At 45.7% G+C, this 18,494-nt stretch overlaps 1 protein-coding gene across 2 annotated transcripts in view; it reads right to left on the bottom strand.

Annotated features, from left to right (window-relative positions):
• LOC309359720 (low-density lipoprotein receptor-related protein 2-like) overlaps positions 1-18,494 on the bottom strand; it is a 96,489-nt gene that overhangs the window by 60,013 nt on the left and 17,982 nt on the right. For both annotated transcript variants that reach the window (XR_014163917.1, XM_081893608.1), the window contains exons 13-23: positions 17,611-17,838; positions 15,369-15,680; positions 14,598-14,807; positions 11,465-11,908; positions 10,681-10,896; positions 9,196-9,437; positions 8,275-8,401; positions 7,103-7,278; positions 3,567-3,753; positions 2,483-2,701; positions 1,033-1,213 (exon numbers count right to left, since the gene is read on the bottom strand). Coding sequence is in view for 1 of the 2 variants with exons in the window: in XM_081893608.1 (XP_081749734.1) it covers positions 1,033-1,213; positions 2,483-2,701; positions 3,567-3,753; positions 7,103-7,278; positions 8,275-8,401; positions 9,196-9,437; positions 10,681-10,896; positions 11,465-11,908; positions 14,598-14,807; positions 15,369-15,680; positions 17,611-17,838 (2,542 nt within the window). In the remaining variant the exon portion in view is untranslated. The remainder of the gene's footprint in view (positions 1-1,032; positions 1,214-2,482; positions 2,702-3,566; positions 3,754-7,102; positions 7,279-8,274; positions 8,402-9,195; positions 9,438-10,680; positions 10,897-11,464; positions 11,909-14,597; positions 14,808-15,368; positions 15,681-17,610; positions 17,839-18,494) is intronic.

Raw genomic sequence — 18,494 nt, 5'->3', positions numbered from 1 at the left:
CAGTGTTTCCATGCACTGCTCTGGTTCGCCAGAAGTGGCTTAGTCATGCTGGCCACGAGTGGACCTAATGGTCAGGGGTCCCTTTACCTTTAGCGTTGAAAAGAAGCTAAGATCAAGAGCCAAGACTAGAATTGCAGACCAGCAACGCTTCTCACAGTAATTAGAATGGCATGTGTGGCTTTTGTTGTTGTTTTTTTAATAATATTTATTCAAGATTTTAAAAGTTACAATAAGAAAAAAGAAAAAAAGAAATTTAAAAAAGACAGAAAAGGCATGTGTGGCTTTTGGGTGGCCTTTATCTGGCACATGCAGCAAACTACATGGTACCTTGGGTTCGCAAATGCCTTGGTAGTCAAACGCCTTGGTTCTCAAACACTGAAAACCCAGAAGTAAATGTTCCAGTTTTTGAACATTTTTTAGAAGCCAGACGTCCGATGAGAGTGTCTGCTATTGTTTCCGGGGTGCCTGCAACAATCAGAAGCTGCGCCTTGGTTTTCAAACATTTCAGAAGTCAAACAGACTTCCGGATTGAATTAAGTTTGGCGCTTTTGTTTTTGCGATTTGTGTTTTTGAGGCTTTTTCGGTTAATTTGTTTTTGTGACTGTGTGGAACCCAGTTCAGCTACTGATTGATTGATTGATTGATTGATTGATTGTGTGACTGCACAAATGGCTAAAAGACCCCCATCCAAACAATGATCAGTGCAGGTAAGAAAAAATAATAATTTTTATCATCTACAATATTGTCTTATTTATTTTATAGTACAGTACATTGATTTTTGCTTTCATTTTGTGGATCAATGGTCTCATTAGATAGTAAAATTCATGATAAATTGCTGTTTTAGGGGTTGTTTTTAAAAGTCTGGAACGGATTAATCCGTTTTGCATTACTTTCTATGGGAAAGTGCGCCTTGGTTTTGGAACGGACTTCCAGAACGGATTAAGTTTGAGAACCAAGGTACCACTGTATTCCAATTAGAACCCGAACAGTGGAAGCAATGTTCATAAAATACAGAGACTCTGGAAGTCTTACCCATCCAACGGGTGGAGTGCGAGTGACCGAGGCTGATCCAGATAATCAAGAACCACAGTGTGCTCAGGTATTCCTCTCCATTTGCCATTTAGCTGTGTAGCCAAGATCTGTCCTGCCATCCCATCTGTCCAGTAAAGATTTCTTCCTACCCAGTCTACCGCTATGCAATCCGATTTGATTCCTGGAGTCATGGGGGGGGGGAATAAGATGAGTGCACTCCATCGACACGCAGGAACGTAACTCCCCATTCAAATCAGTCATTGCCTGTATTTACTCTAGCAGGTGCCAATCTTGATGTGTTAAAATCACCTAGGCTATTAGAAAAGACAGGTGTAGCTACCTGCAATGACTTTCTGCAGCATTTCATGGATTGCACAATTTTCATTTGTGCTCCAAACCGCCTTGCAGATACTAGTGGTCTGGACAAGTGGTTGCTCTTGAATTAGCCCAGGAGGTTTCTTCTGGAGCAGGGGATTTGTGCCAGATTCAGTTTATTATTACAGTGGTACCTCGGGTTGCATACGCTTCAGGTTACAGACTCTGCTAACCCAGAAATTGTTATGTATTGAAGTTCTCACCCTGGCCACCAGGAGTATCATGTATGTAGTTTTCACTCAGGTCCGGGTCAGTTACTTTAGGCGGGAAACCCTGGGTTGTTGTTGCTACAATGTTGATAGCCGGCTGCCTATAAAAGCAGGCCGGCTGAGCTGTTTGCTGTTCAGTTCTGTTCCAGCTTACAAATAAAGAGCTGCTTTGGAGAAATCGCTGCGTCGTCTGCAATGTCTACCCACTATTTAACAGAAATAGTGCTTTAGGTTAAGAACTTTGCTTCAGGATGAGAACAGAAATCGTGCTCTGGTGGCGTGGCAGCAGCGGGAGGCCCCATTAGCTACAGTGGTGCTTCAGGTTAAGAATGGACCTCCGGAACAAATTAAGGATGCCTTATGAGGAACGGCTAAGGGAGCTGGGCATGTTTAGCCTGGAGAAGAGGAGGTTAAGGGGTGATATGATAGCCATGTTCAAATATATTAAAGGATGTCACATAGAGGAGGGAGAAAGGTTGTTTTCTGCTGCTCCAGAGAAGCGGACACGGAGCAATGGATCCAAACTACAAGAAAGAAGATTCCACCTAAACATTAGGAAGAACTTCCTGACAGTAAGAGCTGTTCGACAGTGGAATTTGCTGCCCAGGAGTGTGGTGGAGTCTCCTTCTTTGGAGGTCTTTAAGCAGAGGCTTGACAACCATATGCCAGGAGTGCTCTGATGGTGTTTCCTGCTTGGCAGGGGGTTGGACTCGATGGCCCTTGTGGTCTCTTCTAAGTACTTAACCCGAGGTACCACTGTATTTTACATTCAACAAGTAGGAAGTTTCATCAGAGACTTTCAGCATATTTCAAAGTAAGTAGTTTGTTCCCAAGTCAGATGCCCGAACCTAAACCAAAAGACCCACCTTTAACTAGAGTCCCCCTTTCCTTGTTTCTCATGTTCATCCACTTAATACTTTCTGCATTTAGGTCCATCCAGAAGATTTTCTGCTCTGCCAAGTCATAGTCGATAGAAAAGATAATAAAGTCCTTCTCAGTGGTCAATATAACATCTTCTTTCAGGCTTCTTAATCCATATAGGATCAAATTGAACTGAACTGCAACAAGCAACTTCGGCTCAGAGCCTGCAGGAAAGAGGAGGGGTTACACATTGCAGTTTTGACCCCTGCTGCTGCCACCACCTGCAGCACAATACCAGCAGGGCATTGCACAGACTCCTAGAAGCACAGACATCGTCAGCCCCAGCATTCAGTAAACTGAATCTGGCGAGTTGGTGCTTCGGACAAGTTGCCGACGCAAATGAAAGCTTGCAAGCTGCCAGACAGTTTTCTTTTCTTTTTAAAGTTACTGCTGCACTTAACATTACTCCCCACACTTGTATTTGGGTGAAAAGCAATGCTTGGCAAGTTACGCCAGCTTTCTTTTCATTTGTTTGCAGCTTCAGTCTTTGCAAAGCAATGCTGCTTTTGGAAACCTGTGTTGAACCTTTCTGTTACCTGGTCCCCAGTTTAAGCAGTCTAAAAAGGTAAAGGGACCCCTGACCGTTAGGTCCAGTCGTGACCGACTCTGGGGGTACGGCGCTCATCTCACTTTATTGGCCGAGGGAGCCGGCATACAGCTTCTGGGTCATGTGGCCAGCATGACTAAGCTGCTTCTGGCGAACCAGAGCAGTGCATGGAAACGCCGTTTAGCTTCCTGCTGGAGCGGTACATATTTATCTACTTGCACTTTGATGTGCTTTCAAACTGCTAAGTTGGCAGGAGCAGGGACCAAGCAATGGGAGCTTACCCCGTCGTGGGGATTCGAACCGCTGACCTTCTGATCGGCAAGTCCTAGGTTCTGTGGTTTAACCCACAGCGCCACCCGCACGGTGCATGTACCTGAAGCCAAATTCTTTTATTCCACTTCAGGCAAGCTCAGCTCAAGCCACTGAACCAGGCAGACAGATGCCTACCAGAAGAGGCAAGCTAGACATTTACAGGGCCTTACCAAGTACTTTGCAGGTGTGGCCATCTGGTTCCAGCAAGTAGCCAGGGTGGCAAGTGCACATATAGCTTCCCTCCGTGTTGACGCAAGTCTGGCTGCATTTCTCCTCCGACAGCTCTTTACATTCATTGATATCTTTGCAGGAGCGCCTGTCGCTCCTTAGCCGGAATCCCTCGTAGCAAGCACATTTCTGTAAGGAGAATGTTACGTTAAAAGAAACTTGGGTCCTCAAGTTGCAGGCAAGCAGGTCGCTTTTATCATCTTCGTTCAGAGCTTTCATGCTGGAACGCTCATGTATGAAAAGTTGCTGCTGGAGAAAAGTGAAATGATCGTTGCTGCTCAAGACTGATTGGTTGCTTTGTGCGTTCCATCAAGCCGAAAGAATCCCAGCAGGACAGGATGGAAGCTTGACCTACCCATTCACAGCGCAGGCAGGCAAGGGAGCCTGGATTTGAAGGAAGATGTTCCCTTTAACAGAACTGGGAAATGAAGAGCTAGAGCTTTCTAGGCTGGTGGCTGCAGCTTGTGAAGTGTGAGGCAATTTGAAGGGTCCTCTAAGCATGAATGATAGGCGATTCATGCAATCTTCTCTTTAAAAGACATCCGAAGGCAACCCTGTTCAGGGAAGTTTTTAATATTTAATGCTGTATTGTTTTTAACACTTGATTGGAAGCCGCCCAGAGTGGCTGGGGAAACTCAGCCAGATGGGCGGGGTATAAATAATAAATTATTATTATTATTATTATTATTATTATTATTATTATTAATTATTATGAGGTAGGGGACAGAAACAAAGAGGGAAATGTGCTCAATACAGCTTTTTCTTAACATATAGCTATTAAGAGAACACTCTCAGTCTGCTCTGACAACTAATGTACTGGTTAGCAATCATGCACACACAGAGAGTGAGAGACTCTAAGAGGCCCACAGTTTTAACCAGGACTGCAATAAACCTTCCTTCCCTTCCCACCTGTGATCACAAATGAAAATTCTCCACTGTTGCAATTAGACTTGCAAAATCCCTACTGGTACAGTGAGCTTTCCCCACCTCCTATTAAGGCTGGGGGCAGGGAACTAGTTTCCTAATGAAACCCCATCCCCCACACTTAATATTAACTTTAAAATGAAACCAAACATGGTTGCCAAGCAAGCAGACGCATTCAAGTGCGTCTTTTCCAGCCTTGCTGGAAAAAGTTGACCAATATGCCATCCGCTGAATGCCCATCTTCCGACTCAGAACTGGAATGGTGGAAACAGTGGCGTAGCGTGCGGGGTGCAGGGGGGGCCGGCCGCACTGGGTGCAACATCTGGGGGTTAGGGTTAGGGGGCGCAAATCCACGGGTTAGGGGGTGCAAATCCATGGGTTAGGGGGCGCAAATTACTTGCCTTGCCCCGGGTGCTGACAACCCACGCTACACCACTGGGTTGAAATGCATACAGACCTCTAAGTGAGCAGACATTCCGTTTTAAAAGGCATCTGGGCCAACACAAGTTAAAACTGAGTAACGAAGCCGACGTGCATCTTATAAGAGAAGAAGAAGAAGAAGAAGAAGAAGAAGAAGAAGAAGAAGAAGAAGAAGAGAAGAGTTTGGATTTGATATCCCGCTTTATCACTACCCGAAGGAGTCTCAAAGCAGCTAACATTCTCCTTTCCCTTCCTTCCCCACAACAAACACTCTGTGAGGTGAGTGGGGCTGAGAGACTTCAGAGAAGTGTGACTGGCCCAAGGTCACCCAGCAGCTGCATGTGGAGGAGCAGGGAATCGAACCCGGTTCACCTGATTACGAGACTACTGCTCTTAACCACTACACCACACTGGACAATATAGCTATCTGCCACTTTCCTGCACCAAGAGGAATTTGGCTTTCATGGAAAGAGCCTTAGCAAGCTTTGTCCTGGCAGAAGCAGCGGTCAGTTTAGAAGTCACTCAATGCAGAGCCCTGTGGAATGGGTTCTAATGGGCAGGAGAGGATATATGAATTGCAATTCATCCCTCCAGACTCCCAAAGTGTGTGAGCTGAAGAGGGTTTCAAAACCCCATCGTTGGCAGCAAAATTAAAAAGGAGCTCTGAAGCAAGGTGGCTCGCCCTTTTGTACATCGCTTAATGAAGGAGCAGGCGACAGCTTGGGTTCAGAAATATAATTTACTTACTTATATTCTTGCATTGGTTCACAGCAATTGCAGCAGTAAAAACTATGCAGGTGAAATGCTTATGTTTACAATATAACCAACTTTAGGCAAGTGCCTAAAGGTGGAGCAAAGGATGAGAGAGAGAGAGAGAGAGAGAGAGAGAGAGAGAGAGAGAGAGAGAGAGAGATATGTTGGGTTGAAATAAACGACAGACGAATGGCAAGTGTCATATGGGAGGCATCTCTCGAGCACGTCTCGGGGAGTCCCTTTTATTGAATATTACAGCATTGCCACATATGTGCTTGTTGCCGATTGGTTAACACAAATACAATGCAAAGGTTGCATATAAGCATTAATCATCAATAGACTAAAGGTTGGGAAAGGGAACACAGAATTGGACAGGCGTGAAAACCTCCTTATTAAACTATTACTAGTGATTGATATAGCAAGACTTAAACTATTACTAGTGATTGATATAGCATTCATCCGTAAATGTGGTCAACCATGCATTAAGAACAGGTCAGGATACAATGTTTTCATGAACTCAATGTGAACTGAACATTCTAGGGTGAGGAAGGAATGCTTCAGCTTAGAACGGTTTTGCCAGAGTCATGTGCAGAAGCAAAACTTCCCATCAGAGAGAGAGAGAGAGAGGACCAAGAAGTACTATATGCTCCTCCCTCTCGAGGATACGAGGGTAAATGACATCACACAGTTCCCTGTCTACCAATTGTATTTCTATGGCCTGTGTATTTGCCTAGCAGCAATACAACTCTGAGCATCTTAAAAAGCAGAGACATCACCTTGCCAACAAAGGTCCGTATAGTTAAAGCTATGGTTTCCCAGTAGTGATGTATGGAAGTGAGAGCTGGACCGTAAAGAAGGCTGATCACCGAAGAATTGATGCTTTTGAATTATGGTGCTGGAGGAGACTCTTGAGAGTCCCATGGACTGCAAGAAGATCAAACCTATCCATTCTGAAGGAAATCAGCCCTGAGTGCTCACTGGAAGGACAGATCATGAAAGCTGAGGCTCCAATACTTTGGCCACCTCATGAGAAGAGAAGACTCCCTGGAAAAGACCCTGATGTTGGGAAAGATGGAGGGCACAAGGAGAAGGGGACGACAGAGGACGAGATGGTGGGACAGTGTTCTCGAAGCTACCAGCATGAGTTTGACCAAACTGTGGGAGGCAGTGGAAGACAGGAGTGCCTGGCGTGCTCTGGTCCAGGGCGTCACGAAGAGTCGGACATGACTAAACGACTAAACAACAACAACAATACAACTCTGTGGACTTAGCCCCTTCTCATGCTAACTAGCAAGAATATGCATTGGTTAGGTTTGGCCTGCTAATCTCCCCCAAGCCCAAAGTGGTAGTATAGTCAACATCCAAGAAAAAGCAAACTTACAGGCCCGCTAGGAGACTTGTAGCAGATCTGGGAGCACGACCGCCGGCATGCAAGAGCACAATTCCTGCCTTCATCCGTCCCACCCTGACAGTCTGGTCTCCCATTGCACACCAGAGTGTAATTAATGCAGGTTTCGCCACACTGGAATTCATAGCCCAGGCACTTCCTTGGCTTGCCTGTGTAACAGCAATAAAAAAACCCTCAAAGTCTGTATCAGCATTAAAACATAGAGCAGAAATAAGTGGGTCTTCAGAACCTCTTGAGGGGCCAGGCTGTTACAGCAGTAAAACCTGCATGCCTTTTTACCAGCGGCTTTTAAAGTCAGGGAAGAAGGAGGGCATGCAACTGAGAGTTGAAGAGTTTGGTTTTCCAGTTGCTCATGAGTCTGGTGATAATGGGAGGAACTGCAGGGGAGAGGGTGGTGAGGATTCAGCAGCACTCCCCCATCCCTTTTACACTTTAAAATTGCACCTCCAACCCCACTGGGGCAGATGTGGATTTATTTTTTTTAAGGTCTGCTGCTATTGCATGTACTTTGGCTTTCATTTTGCTCATCTGCTAAGGGAATACCGCACAGCAGGGTCAAATCCTGCTCATGTTCTTAAGAGCGAAATGGGTGGCAGTGAAGATTATTGCACTTGCATTGCTGATGAAATTACTGCAGGCTCATTAACAAGCTTGCAAGGATGCCTACTAGGGCAGGTTTGGGGAACTAAATGTTGTACTATAAATGCTATCGTCCTGGGCCATGTTTGTTTTGGGCTGACAGGGGTTGTAGTTCAGCAACAACTGGAGAGCCAATGGTTCCTCACTCTTGTATTAGAAGTTCTGATCCACTCTACACCTAGCGCTGGGTGTTGCCATTCTCCAAAAAGTGGAGAAGCTTTAGGCTGTCAATCTACTCTACCTTCTGCTATTCCAGACTAGCCTCAAGGTGTTCACTTGAGGATTTCCCCCTCCACACTTGTTTTGATTTCTCCTTTACAGAATGTGATTTCTCTGCTGCTGAACAGCACAAGTAAATTCACCACCTAAGACTTTTAAAGGCAAGGTATTTTTCTCGTGGCTCTTGAATGGGAGTGCCACATGAGTCCAAAGGGGAGAGCTGCTCAACGGCAAAGACTTTAAGCACCAGCAAAAGCTCTTGCAAGGGGAACGCGAAGAGTACTTACAGGAAGTCTCATCACTCCTGTCTCTGCAGTCTGCCTGCCCATCACAGTACCATAGGTCCGGGATACACTCGGAACTTCTGCATTGCCACTGGTTGTCACCGCACTTGTGCTCTGGCAAACTGCAGTCCTGCAAGGAGAAGGCATTCAAGCAAAAGGGAACACAAACACACACACACACACACACACACACACACACAATTTCTCCTTTGCAGATTTCTTGTGCTGCAGGGATAACTACACAACCTAGAAATGGAGTTTGGCGCACTCAATGGCTGCTATGAATTTGTGCTTGCTTAAAAAGCAACCTCTTTGTTGTCCATGCCCATCACAAATACTGTAACTTTTGGACTAGCCAGGACCTGTAGAAAACGCATGTGCATGCTTGCATGTAATTGTTACAGCTTTAAAAGAAATGGAATAGCTGTCTCCTGCCCTTAATACAGTGGTGCCTCGCAAGACGAAAATAATCCGTTCCGCGAGTCTCTTTGTCTAGCGGTTTTTTCGTCTTGCGAAGCAACCCTATTAGCAGCTTAGCGGATTAGCACTATCAGCGGCTTAGCGGCTATTAAAGGCTTACTGGCTAAAAGGCTATTAGCGGCTTAGCGGCTATTAAAGGCTTAGCGGCTAAAAGGCTATTAGCGGCTTAGAAACGGGGGGGGAAGCGAAAAAAATCGCAAGACTCGCAAGACGTTTTCGTCTTGCGAAGCAAGCCCATAGGGAAATTTGCCTTGCGAAGCGCATCGAAAAACGGAAAACCCTTTCGTCTAGCGGGTTTTTCGTCTTGCGAGGCATTCGTCTTGCGGGGCACCACTGTATATGTTTGTAACTGATCAGATCTTTATAAATAGCCGATTTGATGGCACTCTGCATTCCTTGCCAGTTTACGCACACACACACACACACACACACACACACACACACCTGTTCATCAGATTCATCTTTGCAGTCCTTATCGCCATCACAGAGCCATTCCTTGAGGATGCACTCTCCACTTTTAGGGCAATTGACTTCATCCGAATGGCAGAAATGTAGTTTTGGGGCTACTGGGCAGCCTACTTCATCTGAGCCATCCTTACAGTCACGGTCTCCATCGCAGTGCAGGGAGTACGAGACGCACTGGCCACTTCTGCATTGGAATTCCTGTTCAGTGCACTTTGCATGAACTGCAGGGACAGACAGCAGTGTTTATTGTTTCTAGAAAGCACCCAAGAGATTTCACTCATATAGGATTCATGAACAGTTGAATGCATTCTCCCCACAAGGATCAATGTAAAATATATTTAACACAGGCTACACAGAAATGCATCTGGGTCCACAAACCCTGTAAGAATTGACATATGATTCAGAAGTTTAAATTGTGTGAAGATATAATGACCCGCTAGCATATGATAGCGGGCATGTTTAGCCTGGAGAAGAGGAGGTTAAGGGGTGATATGATAGCCATGTTCAAATATATAAAAGGATGTCACATAGAGGAGGGAGAAAGGTTGTTTTCTGCTGCTCCAGAGAAGCGGACACGGAGCAATGGATCCAAACTACAAGAAAAAAGATTCCACCTAAACATTAGGAAGAACTTCCTGACAGTAAGAGCTGTTTGACAGTGGAATTTGCTGCCAAGGAGTGTGGTGGAGTCTCCTTCTTTGGAGGTCTTTAAGCAGAGGCTTGACAACCATATGTCAGGAGTGCTCTGATGGTGTTTCCTGCTTGGCAGGGGGTTGGATTCGATGGCCCTTGTGGTCTCTTCCAACTCTATGATTCTATGATTCTATGAATTAGTCCTTCGACTGTCATAGCTCCAGGAGATGCGGATATTTACATATCCCTTTGGCAAATAAGTCATGAGGCTACATATGGGTTCAGGTTTGATGCCGACTGCATGTTTATGAATGGAACATCCTGATATTTCACACAACCAGGAACAGGAAAGTGCTGTCCTTGGTTGTAGATTGGTTGCAGCACCAACAGCTGTACAGGCAAATGTAGAATGGGCTTTAGGATTGAAGAGATGCTTCAGCCTCAAGACATCTACTGGGTTCAAGCCCTAGCCCTCCAGCCCATTCTGAATTCATCACCCCATTATCCAAAACAGTCAGTAGTGCAAAGCCACTGGGCTCCTGGTTCAAGAGTTAAGCATCATTTGAATTAAAAAGTTTCTAGCAAGTTCAGACAGTGCCACCAAAACTTTTGTTCAAGCGACGATGCCACCCTGCAGGTTCAGGAACAAGGTTAAGATACCTTCCCAAAGGCAGCCTGTTAAGACACAGCAGGTAGCAGTGTTAGCTCAGGGCATGTGTCTTATGCTATGCTTTACCCAAGCTATAGTCAGGAACTTTTGTAGAAAGCTGGCAATTTGGAAGCCGAATGTCCCCATTTGGGCACCGCTCTGCCAACTGGGTATTTGCTCACCGCAGCCCTGTTCATCGGCGCTATCGTGGCAGTCAGGGCTCCCATCGCATAACCAACTCTCAGGCACACAGCGCATGTTGTTATCGCAGCGCAAGGCACACTCTGGAGTTGGCACCCAGCAGTTGGCTTCATCCGAGCCATCGGGACAATGTGGAATCCCATCGCAAAGGAACCTCTCGCGAATGCATTTGTTTCCACTTAGACACTGGAAGCTTCCTTTTAGAAAGAAAGAGACAAGAACAAGTTAAGTTCAATAGCCAGGCCTTTCTGTGGGACTGGAGAAAGCAAGCGCATACTTCCTAGATTAAAAAAAAAGTTGACAAAATGATAGAGTAACGTGGTCTATCACGAGGCCTTTTTTGGCGGCTCTCAGCAATGCTCTCCCCCGCCTTCCGAAAGCCAGGTAAACAACACTGGGCTTTGGAAAGGAGGCCTAAGTGCTCTGGCAGGGTCCTAGATCCTTCTTCCCAAAGCCTAGTAAGGGCTTTCCCAGTTATGGGAAGAAGGCTTTTGGCAGGCAGTGAGAGGGCTGGGGAAGGCCCTCAAATTCTGCCCTTGCTCCCTTCCTTCCCCCCTAGTCACCATGTCTAACAAGAGCCAATTTTTTAATCATTTAGGCAACTGTGTAGGCCTGCAAAACTTTGACCTTAGCCCAATCAGCCACATTTGTCATGCTAGGCTCTTTGTCTCAATGGGGTAGGAGATAGTCCCTCCATTATTAAATTTCTCCATGTGCAGGATGGAGTATTAAGCTATTCACACACAGCATGGAAGAACTTAGTACCTGGTTCACCACAAATGAGGGAACAGAAGTCTTCATCGGACCCATCCATACAGTCCTCTTCTCCATCACAGACATATTCAAAGGGCACACACCCCTGCCCATCTAGGCAAGGAAGTTCAGCCCACCTACAGGAAACAGTTGTTAAGACAGTGGTATTGGTTGCATTTGGTACTGTTGTGGTCTTGGTGGTCTTGGGCGTTGTTGCCTTTGTGGTGGTCTTGGGCGCTGTCACCCTTGTGGTGGTCTTGGGTATTGTCGCCCTTGTGGTGGTCTTGGGTATTGTCACCCTTGTGGTGGTCTTGGGTATTGTTGTGGGTGTAGTAGTCAGCACTGTTGACGCTGTAGTCTGCGCTGTTGGTCTTGCTGCTCCAGCTGAAGTAGTACGGTTAGTAGTTGGTGCAGCAGTGCTTATGACAGCAGGCTTTGTAACAGGAACAGAACGCACTGCAATTAGAAAGTTAGCAATCAGTTCCAGTTTCTTCAAACTCCTGTTCACATTGCACTGACAGTTTGTGTGTTTGATGGCCAACCCTTAATCTTTATAGGAAAACACAGCACTTGAGAATAAGCGTTGCACGGTAGAAGAAGGTTGGAAGAAATTTAAAGACTATCTACAGAAACATTGCAAAATTAAGGAATGTTAGAAGGATGCTGGAATGAAGTTATGTGGTTTTAGCAGTAATGTTATAAAGGAGTATGTAAAAATGGGTTGTCAACAGGTGAGAATGTAAAGTCACAACATATTAAGATAAATGATTAAGATAAAAACAAAGATGGAAAGGATTTGCTGAATTAACTACAGTGGTGCCTCGCAAGACGAAATTAATCCGTTCCGTGAGGCTCTTCGTATAACGGTTTTTTCGTCTTGCGAAGCAAGCCCATTGACAGCTTAGCGGATTAGCGCTACAGCTGTCAAGCGGCTTCCAGCGATCAGCTGTTAAGCGGCTTATCAGCGGAATAGCTGATAAGCGGCTTAGCGGTTTAAAAAAAGGAAGAAAAAAGCGGAAAAAACCCGCAGGGGGATGCAAGATTTTTTTTGTCTTGCGAAGCAACCCCATAGGGGAATTCGTTTTACGAAGCGCCTCCAAAACGGAAAACCCTTTCGTCTAGCGGGTTTTTCGTCTTGCGAGGCGTTCGTCTTGCGGGGCACCACTGTAATTGAACTAGAATACAAAAAAAGGAGGTGTGAGGAGTCAAGGAAACAAGTAAATGAAAGATAAGCTATGGAAAAATTGATTTGTTTTTAATTGTTTTATTTTTCAGTTTTTTGTAATTTTTTGTTTTACTATTTTTTTCTTATTTTTGTATTTTTTTGAAATTTTAATAAATATTACTTTAAAAAAAAGAGAGAGAGAATAAGCGTTGCGGTCATCTTGTAGCTGCCAGACTGGTAACTGGGAGTGGACCCTGGGACCATATAACACTGGTCTTAAAGGATCTACATTGCTCCCGGTACGTTTCAGAGCACAATTCAAAGTGTTGGTGCTGACCTTAAAAGCCCTAAACGGCCTCGATCCAATATACCTGAAGGAGCGTCTCCACCCCCATTGTCCAGCCCGGACACTGAGGTCCAGCTCCAAGAGCCTTCTGCCGGTTCCCTTACTGCGAGAAGGGAGGTTACAGGGAACCAGGCAGAGGGCCTTCTTGGTAGTAGCACCCGCCCTGTGGAACACCCTCCCATCAGATGTCAAGGAAATAAACAACTACCTGGCTTTTAGAAGACAGCTGAAGCAGCCTTGTATAGGGAAGTTTTTAATTTTTGATGTCTTAAAGGTAAAGGGACCCCTGACCATTAGGTCCAGTTGTGGCCAACTCTGGGGTTGCGGCACTCATCTCGCTTTACTGGCCGAGGGAGCCGGCGTACAGCTTCTGGGTCATGTGGCCAGCATGACTAAGCCACTTCTGGTGAACCAGAGCAGTGCACAGAAATGCCGTTTATCTTCCCGCCGGAGCGCTACCTATTTACAGTATCTACTTGCACTTTGAAGTGCTTTCGAACTGCTAGGTTGGCAGGATCAGGGACTGAGCAACGGGAGCTCACCCCGTCGAGGGGATTCGAACCGCCGACCTTCTGATCGGCAAGCCCTAGGCTCTGTGATTTAACCCACAGCGCTACCCGCGTCCCTTGATGTCTTTACTGTGTTTTAATTTGTTGGAAGCTGCCCAGAGTGGCTGGGGTAACCCAGTCAGATAGGCATTATATAAATAATTATTATCAACATCACATTTTTTTTGCAAGTGTGCCCCATCATCTAAAAGACAGTTGGCGCTCCTGCCTACTTTGTTAGATAGGCAGTCCTTTAGCAGTTAGAATTGTTTTGCCTCTAGTCTGTTGGATCTGCGTTGCGCTTCTGTCTGATCCCTTGCAGATGAGAAGCAGGAGTATAGGCCTAGTACATGTCATGGCAAGTCTTAGGACCCATTCAGGGTTGGGGAATGCTTTTGGCCCAGCAAGTCAGATCCTTATCTCCCCCACCTGGCTAACTATGATAGGTGGTCAGGGATGATGGGAATTGTAGTGCAAAAACAGCTGGAGATCCTAGTTTGGGAAACACTGTCCTTGCGTGTGTATGTGTGAATCACCTTGCAAAAATGGACCAAAGGTTTATCAGATAAGAATTTCTCTAGACTAGTAGTGCCTAGTCCTCTGTTGAATGAAGCTCACAAGCACAGCATGTAGCAGCATGCCCAAGACCACAAATTCATTTCAAGGAAAAACCCGACTCAGAGGTGATGGCCATGAATTAAGCAAGTTGAATTCCCAACTGTTTATAAAGCAAACAGTGGGTTTCTACAGCTGTTATAAGACCCCTCCTCCCCTGCACAATCGCATGGCCTTAATGATCAACAGCTGCAGGCATCATGGGAGATAGGAACTCTCATTCCCACGCAACAATTGCAGTGAACAATGGTCCAAAACATTCAGCAACTGAACTTCCTACCGCAGCTTTAGTGGGCACTAACAGTAAGCCAAGAACTCATGCGCTGAAAAGGTGATGTAAACATGTAGACCAGCAAGCATTTTTCTGCAGTGCACATTTCATAGGGACGATTGAACCACACCCTTTGGTAAGGCCCTCTGGCTGTTTAAGTGCCCAGCATAGGAATTCACAATGATGACAAGTCAGTTTACCTGTTCTCAAATTTGTGTCAAAGATCATCATTGCTTTCTGTACATTGGCTACTTGCACAGCAGAGGGCACCCCTGATCTTCTGTTCCAGACCACAACGGTTGTTTTGTTGAATGTCACCAGGTAAGGTCCATACACAGCTGCCACGCCATGGGTCCAATTCTCTTTTATACTGTATGTCTTGGGTGTGATGAGGTTCAGCACCTTCAGCCCTAGGAACAAGGAAACGCTTATTATTCCATCGCAACAAGCAACCAAAGTGTGCTGTATATTTACACAAGTCACAGCACAACTAGTTTCTAGAAAGTTGAATGGGACAGCCCAGCAACCTTAGCAAATAAGGGCTCAAGCCAATATTGTTTTTAAAAGTTAGTTTTTTAAAAAAAAAAAAGAAAACACACACCCATACCCTCAAAGCAGTTAGCAAGGAAATACAGTGGTACCTTGGGTTAAGTACTTAATTCATTCCGGAGGTCTGTTCTTAACTTGAAACTGTTCTTACCTGAAGCGCCACTTTAGCTAATGGGGCCTCCTGCTGCCACCGCCCCGCCGGAACATGATTTCTGTTCTTATCCTGAAGCAAAGTTCTTAACCCGAGGTACTATTTCTGGGTTAGCAGAGTCTGTAAGCTGAAGCGTATGTAACCTGAGGTACCACTGTATTGCCTGTTCTCAGACTAGAGAGTGGGAACTGCTATCAAAAGAGGGCTTTGCAGTGGCAATGTTTGTTTACTGCTGCACAGCTAGCATGAGAACCATCAACATGTAATTTACCCAAGTCTTTGGAAGCCCAGAGGAGGCTACCCGAGCTTATGTCCAAGGCAACTGGAAGATCTTCTGTCCAGGCTTCCTTCCCCACTTCTGTGATACTGCTTCCATCAAGGTTCAGCCTCTGAATTGGTTTGCCACTTTCTAGCCAGTACAGGGATGCTCTCTTCCAGTCTAGGAACAGGTGCCAGATAGCAGCCTTCGCATGATAGAGAACCTTCGTCGTCAAGCCAGCAAAACTAGTAACCTTAATTTCAGTTCTGCTACAGGTTAGCCAATATAGGTCCCCAGAAGTTATATCAACAGCCGCTTCACAGACTAGGGGGAAAAAGCAAATGTAAAAAATTAAGCTTCTCCTTCCAGTCTCAATGGAAGCCCAGCTCATCAAGGACGTCCACTTGCAAAACCAACTTCCATTTCCCCTCCCTCTTTCTCCCTGCACATCCTGAAATTGGCTCGGGGTGGGGGTGGGGACCTTGGTTAGAGAAGTGCCCCAAAACATTAAGTTGTTTGTCCCACACGCTTTCTTGACCTTTCCCTGGCCATTTGCCTATAGGCTTGTCCACACTTCCCCTGGTTCTGTGCCTAGAAAGCAAAGGGGTCTAAGCATTTTTGCCTTTGCGCTGCTGCTTTCCTCCCCCACAAAACCTGCTCTTTAGCGCTCAATCGGTGATTGACATTTGCTCAGGTTCAGTGGTAAACAGCAAGTCTTCTCAGGGGGAAGCGAAAGCATAAATGAGCCTTATGAAAGCATGATGGGTCATTTTTTATTGTCCCAATCTGCTAACACGGCCTGGGATTCCGTGCATTTCTGGGACACATTATGTTGCAGGTGTTTCCTTTGTTTGTGGAAGAAAAATGGGAGGTGGTACCCGGCTGAAATTTGGGGGCATTGCACAGGTGTCAAATGTCCTGGGAGGATTACCTGGAGGTCTTCTGCTGTGTGAACTGCACAATGAAAAGTGCACCGGGGGTGGGGGTGGGGAGTTACTTGCCGCACAAAATAGGATGAGGGGTAATCTTTAGGGCTAAGCTACCAGCTGCAGAGGAGGATCAGTTCCTCCATCGGTTTTGCTTTTATCCTTTGCGTATTGCCACAACTTTAATCCACTGTCCTCGCTGCATCTGCCAAAGCTGCCATTGCTCTTTCCCAGCTCTTAGCTGAAACACTCCTTGCAGAGGGAATGGTTGGGTTAAGTGCTAAGGGCTATTCAAGTTACAGGAACATTGAAGCAAGCCCTGTCCTGCTGGGAAACTACCGTTTTTTTGCTCTATAAGACTCACTTTTTCCCTCCTAAAAGGTAAGGGGAAATGTGTGTGCATCTTATGGAGGTGCCTCTTGTGGTCTGGTGCGTCTTATAGAGCAAAAAATACAGTATTTCCCAGACCTCTTGTACTCCCTCTTCCCACTGCAAGCCACCACAGCTAAAGCAGAGATGCTGAACAGGTAAGGAAGCTTCCTTACTTCAGACTTCAGAAGGCGTATCTTTCTCCTGAAACATTTGTCATCATTGGTACTGCGAGCACTAAAGATGCCCCTCTGGAGGTAGCTGTAAGGTTTCGGGCTGATGTGCACATATTTTCTGGCCTGTCTACAAATCCTTTTAAACGGATGCAAAACATGAGCTCTTCCATAGACGAAAGAGCCTTCTCCAACAGGCAAAGATTCCAAAGCTAGCTAAAGGTAGAAGTACTGCTTTCTACCCCATCCCTTTCCTCTTTGTGCAACGCACTCCTAAGAAGCAGCAGAATAGTGACCTTGCTTGTTCTGCTATGGCACTATCTGTCAGATCTGTGTTTGAAGACTTACTGTACTGTGCAAGGCCTCACCGGCTTCTACGGCCTTTTGCTTCCCTGTCCAGAGCACAGACCGTAGACTAGAGATCCTAAAGTTATGTTGAGTCAAGTAAGAAATTAGGGGTTACGGCACTGCGGCAGCTGGACCACATTGTGCCAAACACTGGACTGCTTACAGGAAGTGTATCCGTAAGATAATTATGCCATTAACTCTAGCTGTAAGGACTGAATCATGAAATGGGTGAAGAGGTAAACTGCTGTTCCCTTAGCATCCCGCACTGTCTGCATGTTGATGCTTTAGGGAGTAAATATAGTCTGGAGCAGACTGGAAACCAACCAAGTAAATTCTCTTCCAAACCCATTTCTTGTCTTGCCATCATCATTAGGAGTTTGTTTTAGAAGTCCATGCTTCATTTGCGTAGAAGCTCTACAGCAATGCACAGGAGCTCACCTGGCGAACCTGTAGGAATTATTAATTTCACTTTCGTCTCTTTAGTGAAGCGCATCAGTTCTCCTTTGTCATCAGTCCAGTAGATGAATCCCCTGCTCCAGTCCATGTCCTGGAAGTAGACGTTCTCTGGCCACTCCTGAATCACTTCATGCTCCTGCAACACTGTCCCCTTTGGGTCAACTTCCAGCCGGTAGATTTGCTTGTTAGTAGAATACAAGACATTCAGCACTGCAGGAAGAGTACAGGAATTGAGGAACAGGTCTTGCACAACTTGCTAGCCATCCCAGCTCAGTGTCACTCTATTATTCAACCCAAATACTGCTCTTGCTATGACGAATATAACAGGTTATGACTTCAGTAGTCACCTGGGCATATTATAGGCTTGAGACCTTCACCGTCTGATTTTGGTGCTGCCTTGACTGGAGTAACAAGTTGATTCTCAAGTAGTCATGTTAGTTGCTCAGAGTCAGTTTAAAGCTATAGATGAGATGCTAGGAAAGCATTTATTACCACCAGCATTCCGGCCAATTGGATTTTGCATTTATATTGAAGCCAACTGAAGACAGACCTGCTTTAACTTTCTATGGCAGGAAGGCTGAAGTAGTCACCCAGCCTTCCCACAGCTCCACAATGCAATGTTTTGTTTTCTTAAGTCAAAACATGGTGACGGACCAAAATAGGAGATTCAAAACAAACCTGTCTGAGACTGAGCTTCTGGGACTGTGTGACAGGTTTCTATCCAAATCATGGACACATCTCCGTTCTAATCAACAGCTAGATAAAATTTAGCACCAGCAGTTTCTTATAAAAACCCCAGAATGCAATGTAGCATAAGCTTATCTGAACACTGGTGTTTAACCCACCCCACAAAGAGGGATTCTCAA

The sequence above is a fragment of the Podarcis melisellensis genome (genome assembly GCF_964234715.1).
Source record: "Podarcis melisellensis genome assembly, chromosome: 17".
In the NCBI taxonomy this organism is placed as follows: Eukaryota; Metazoa; Chordata; class Lepidosauria; order Squamata; family Lacertidae; genus Podarcis; species Podarcis melisellensis.
The sequence above is the reverse complement of the archived record's forward strand: the minus strand, read 5'-3'. Positions and strand labels throughout refer to the sequence as shown.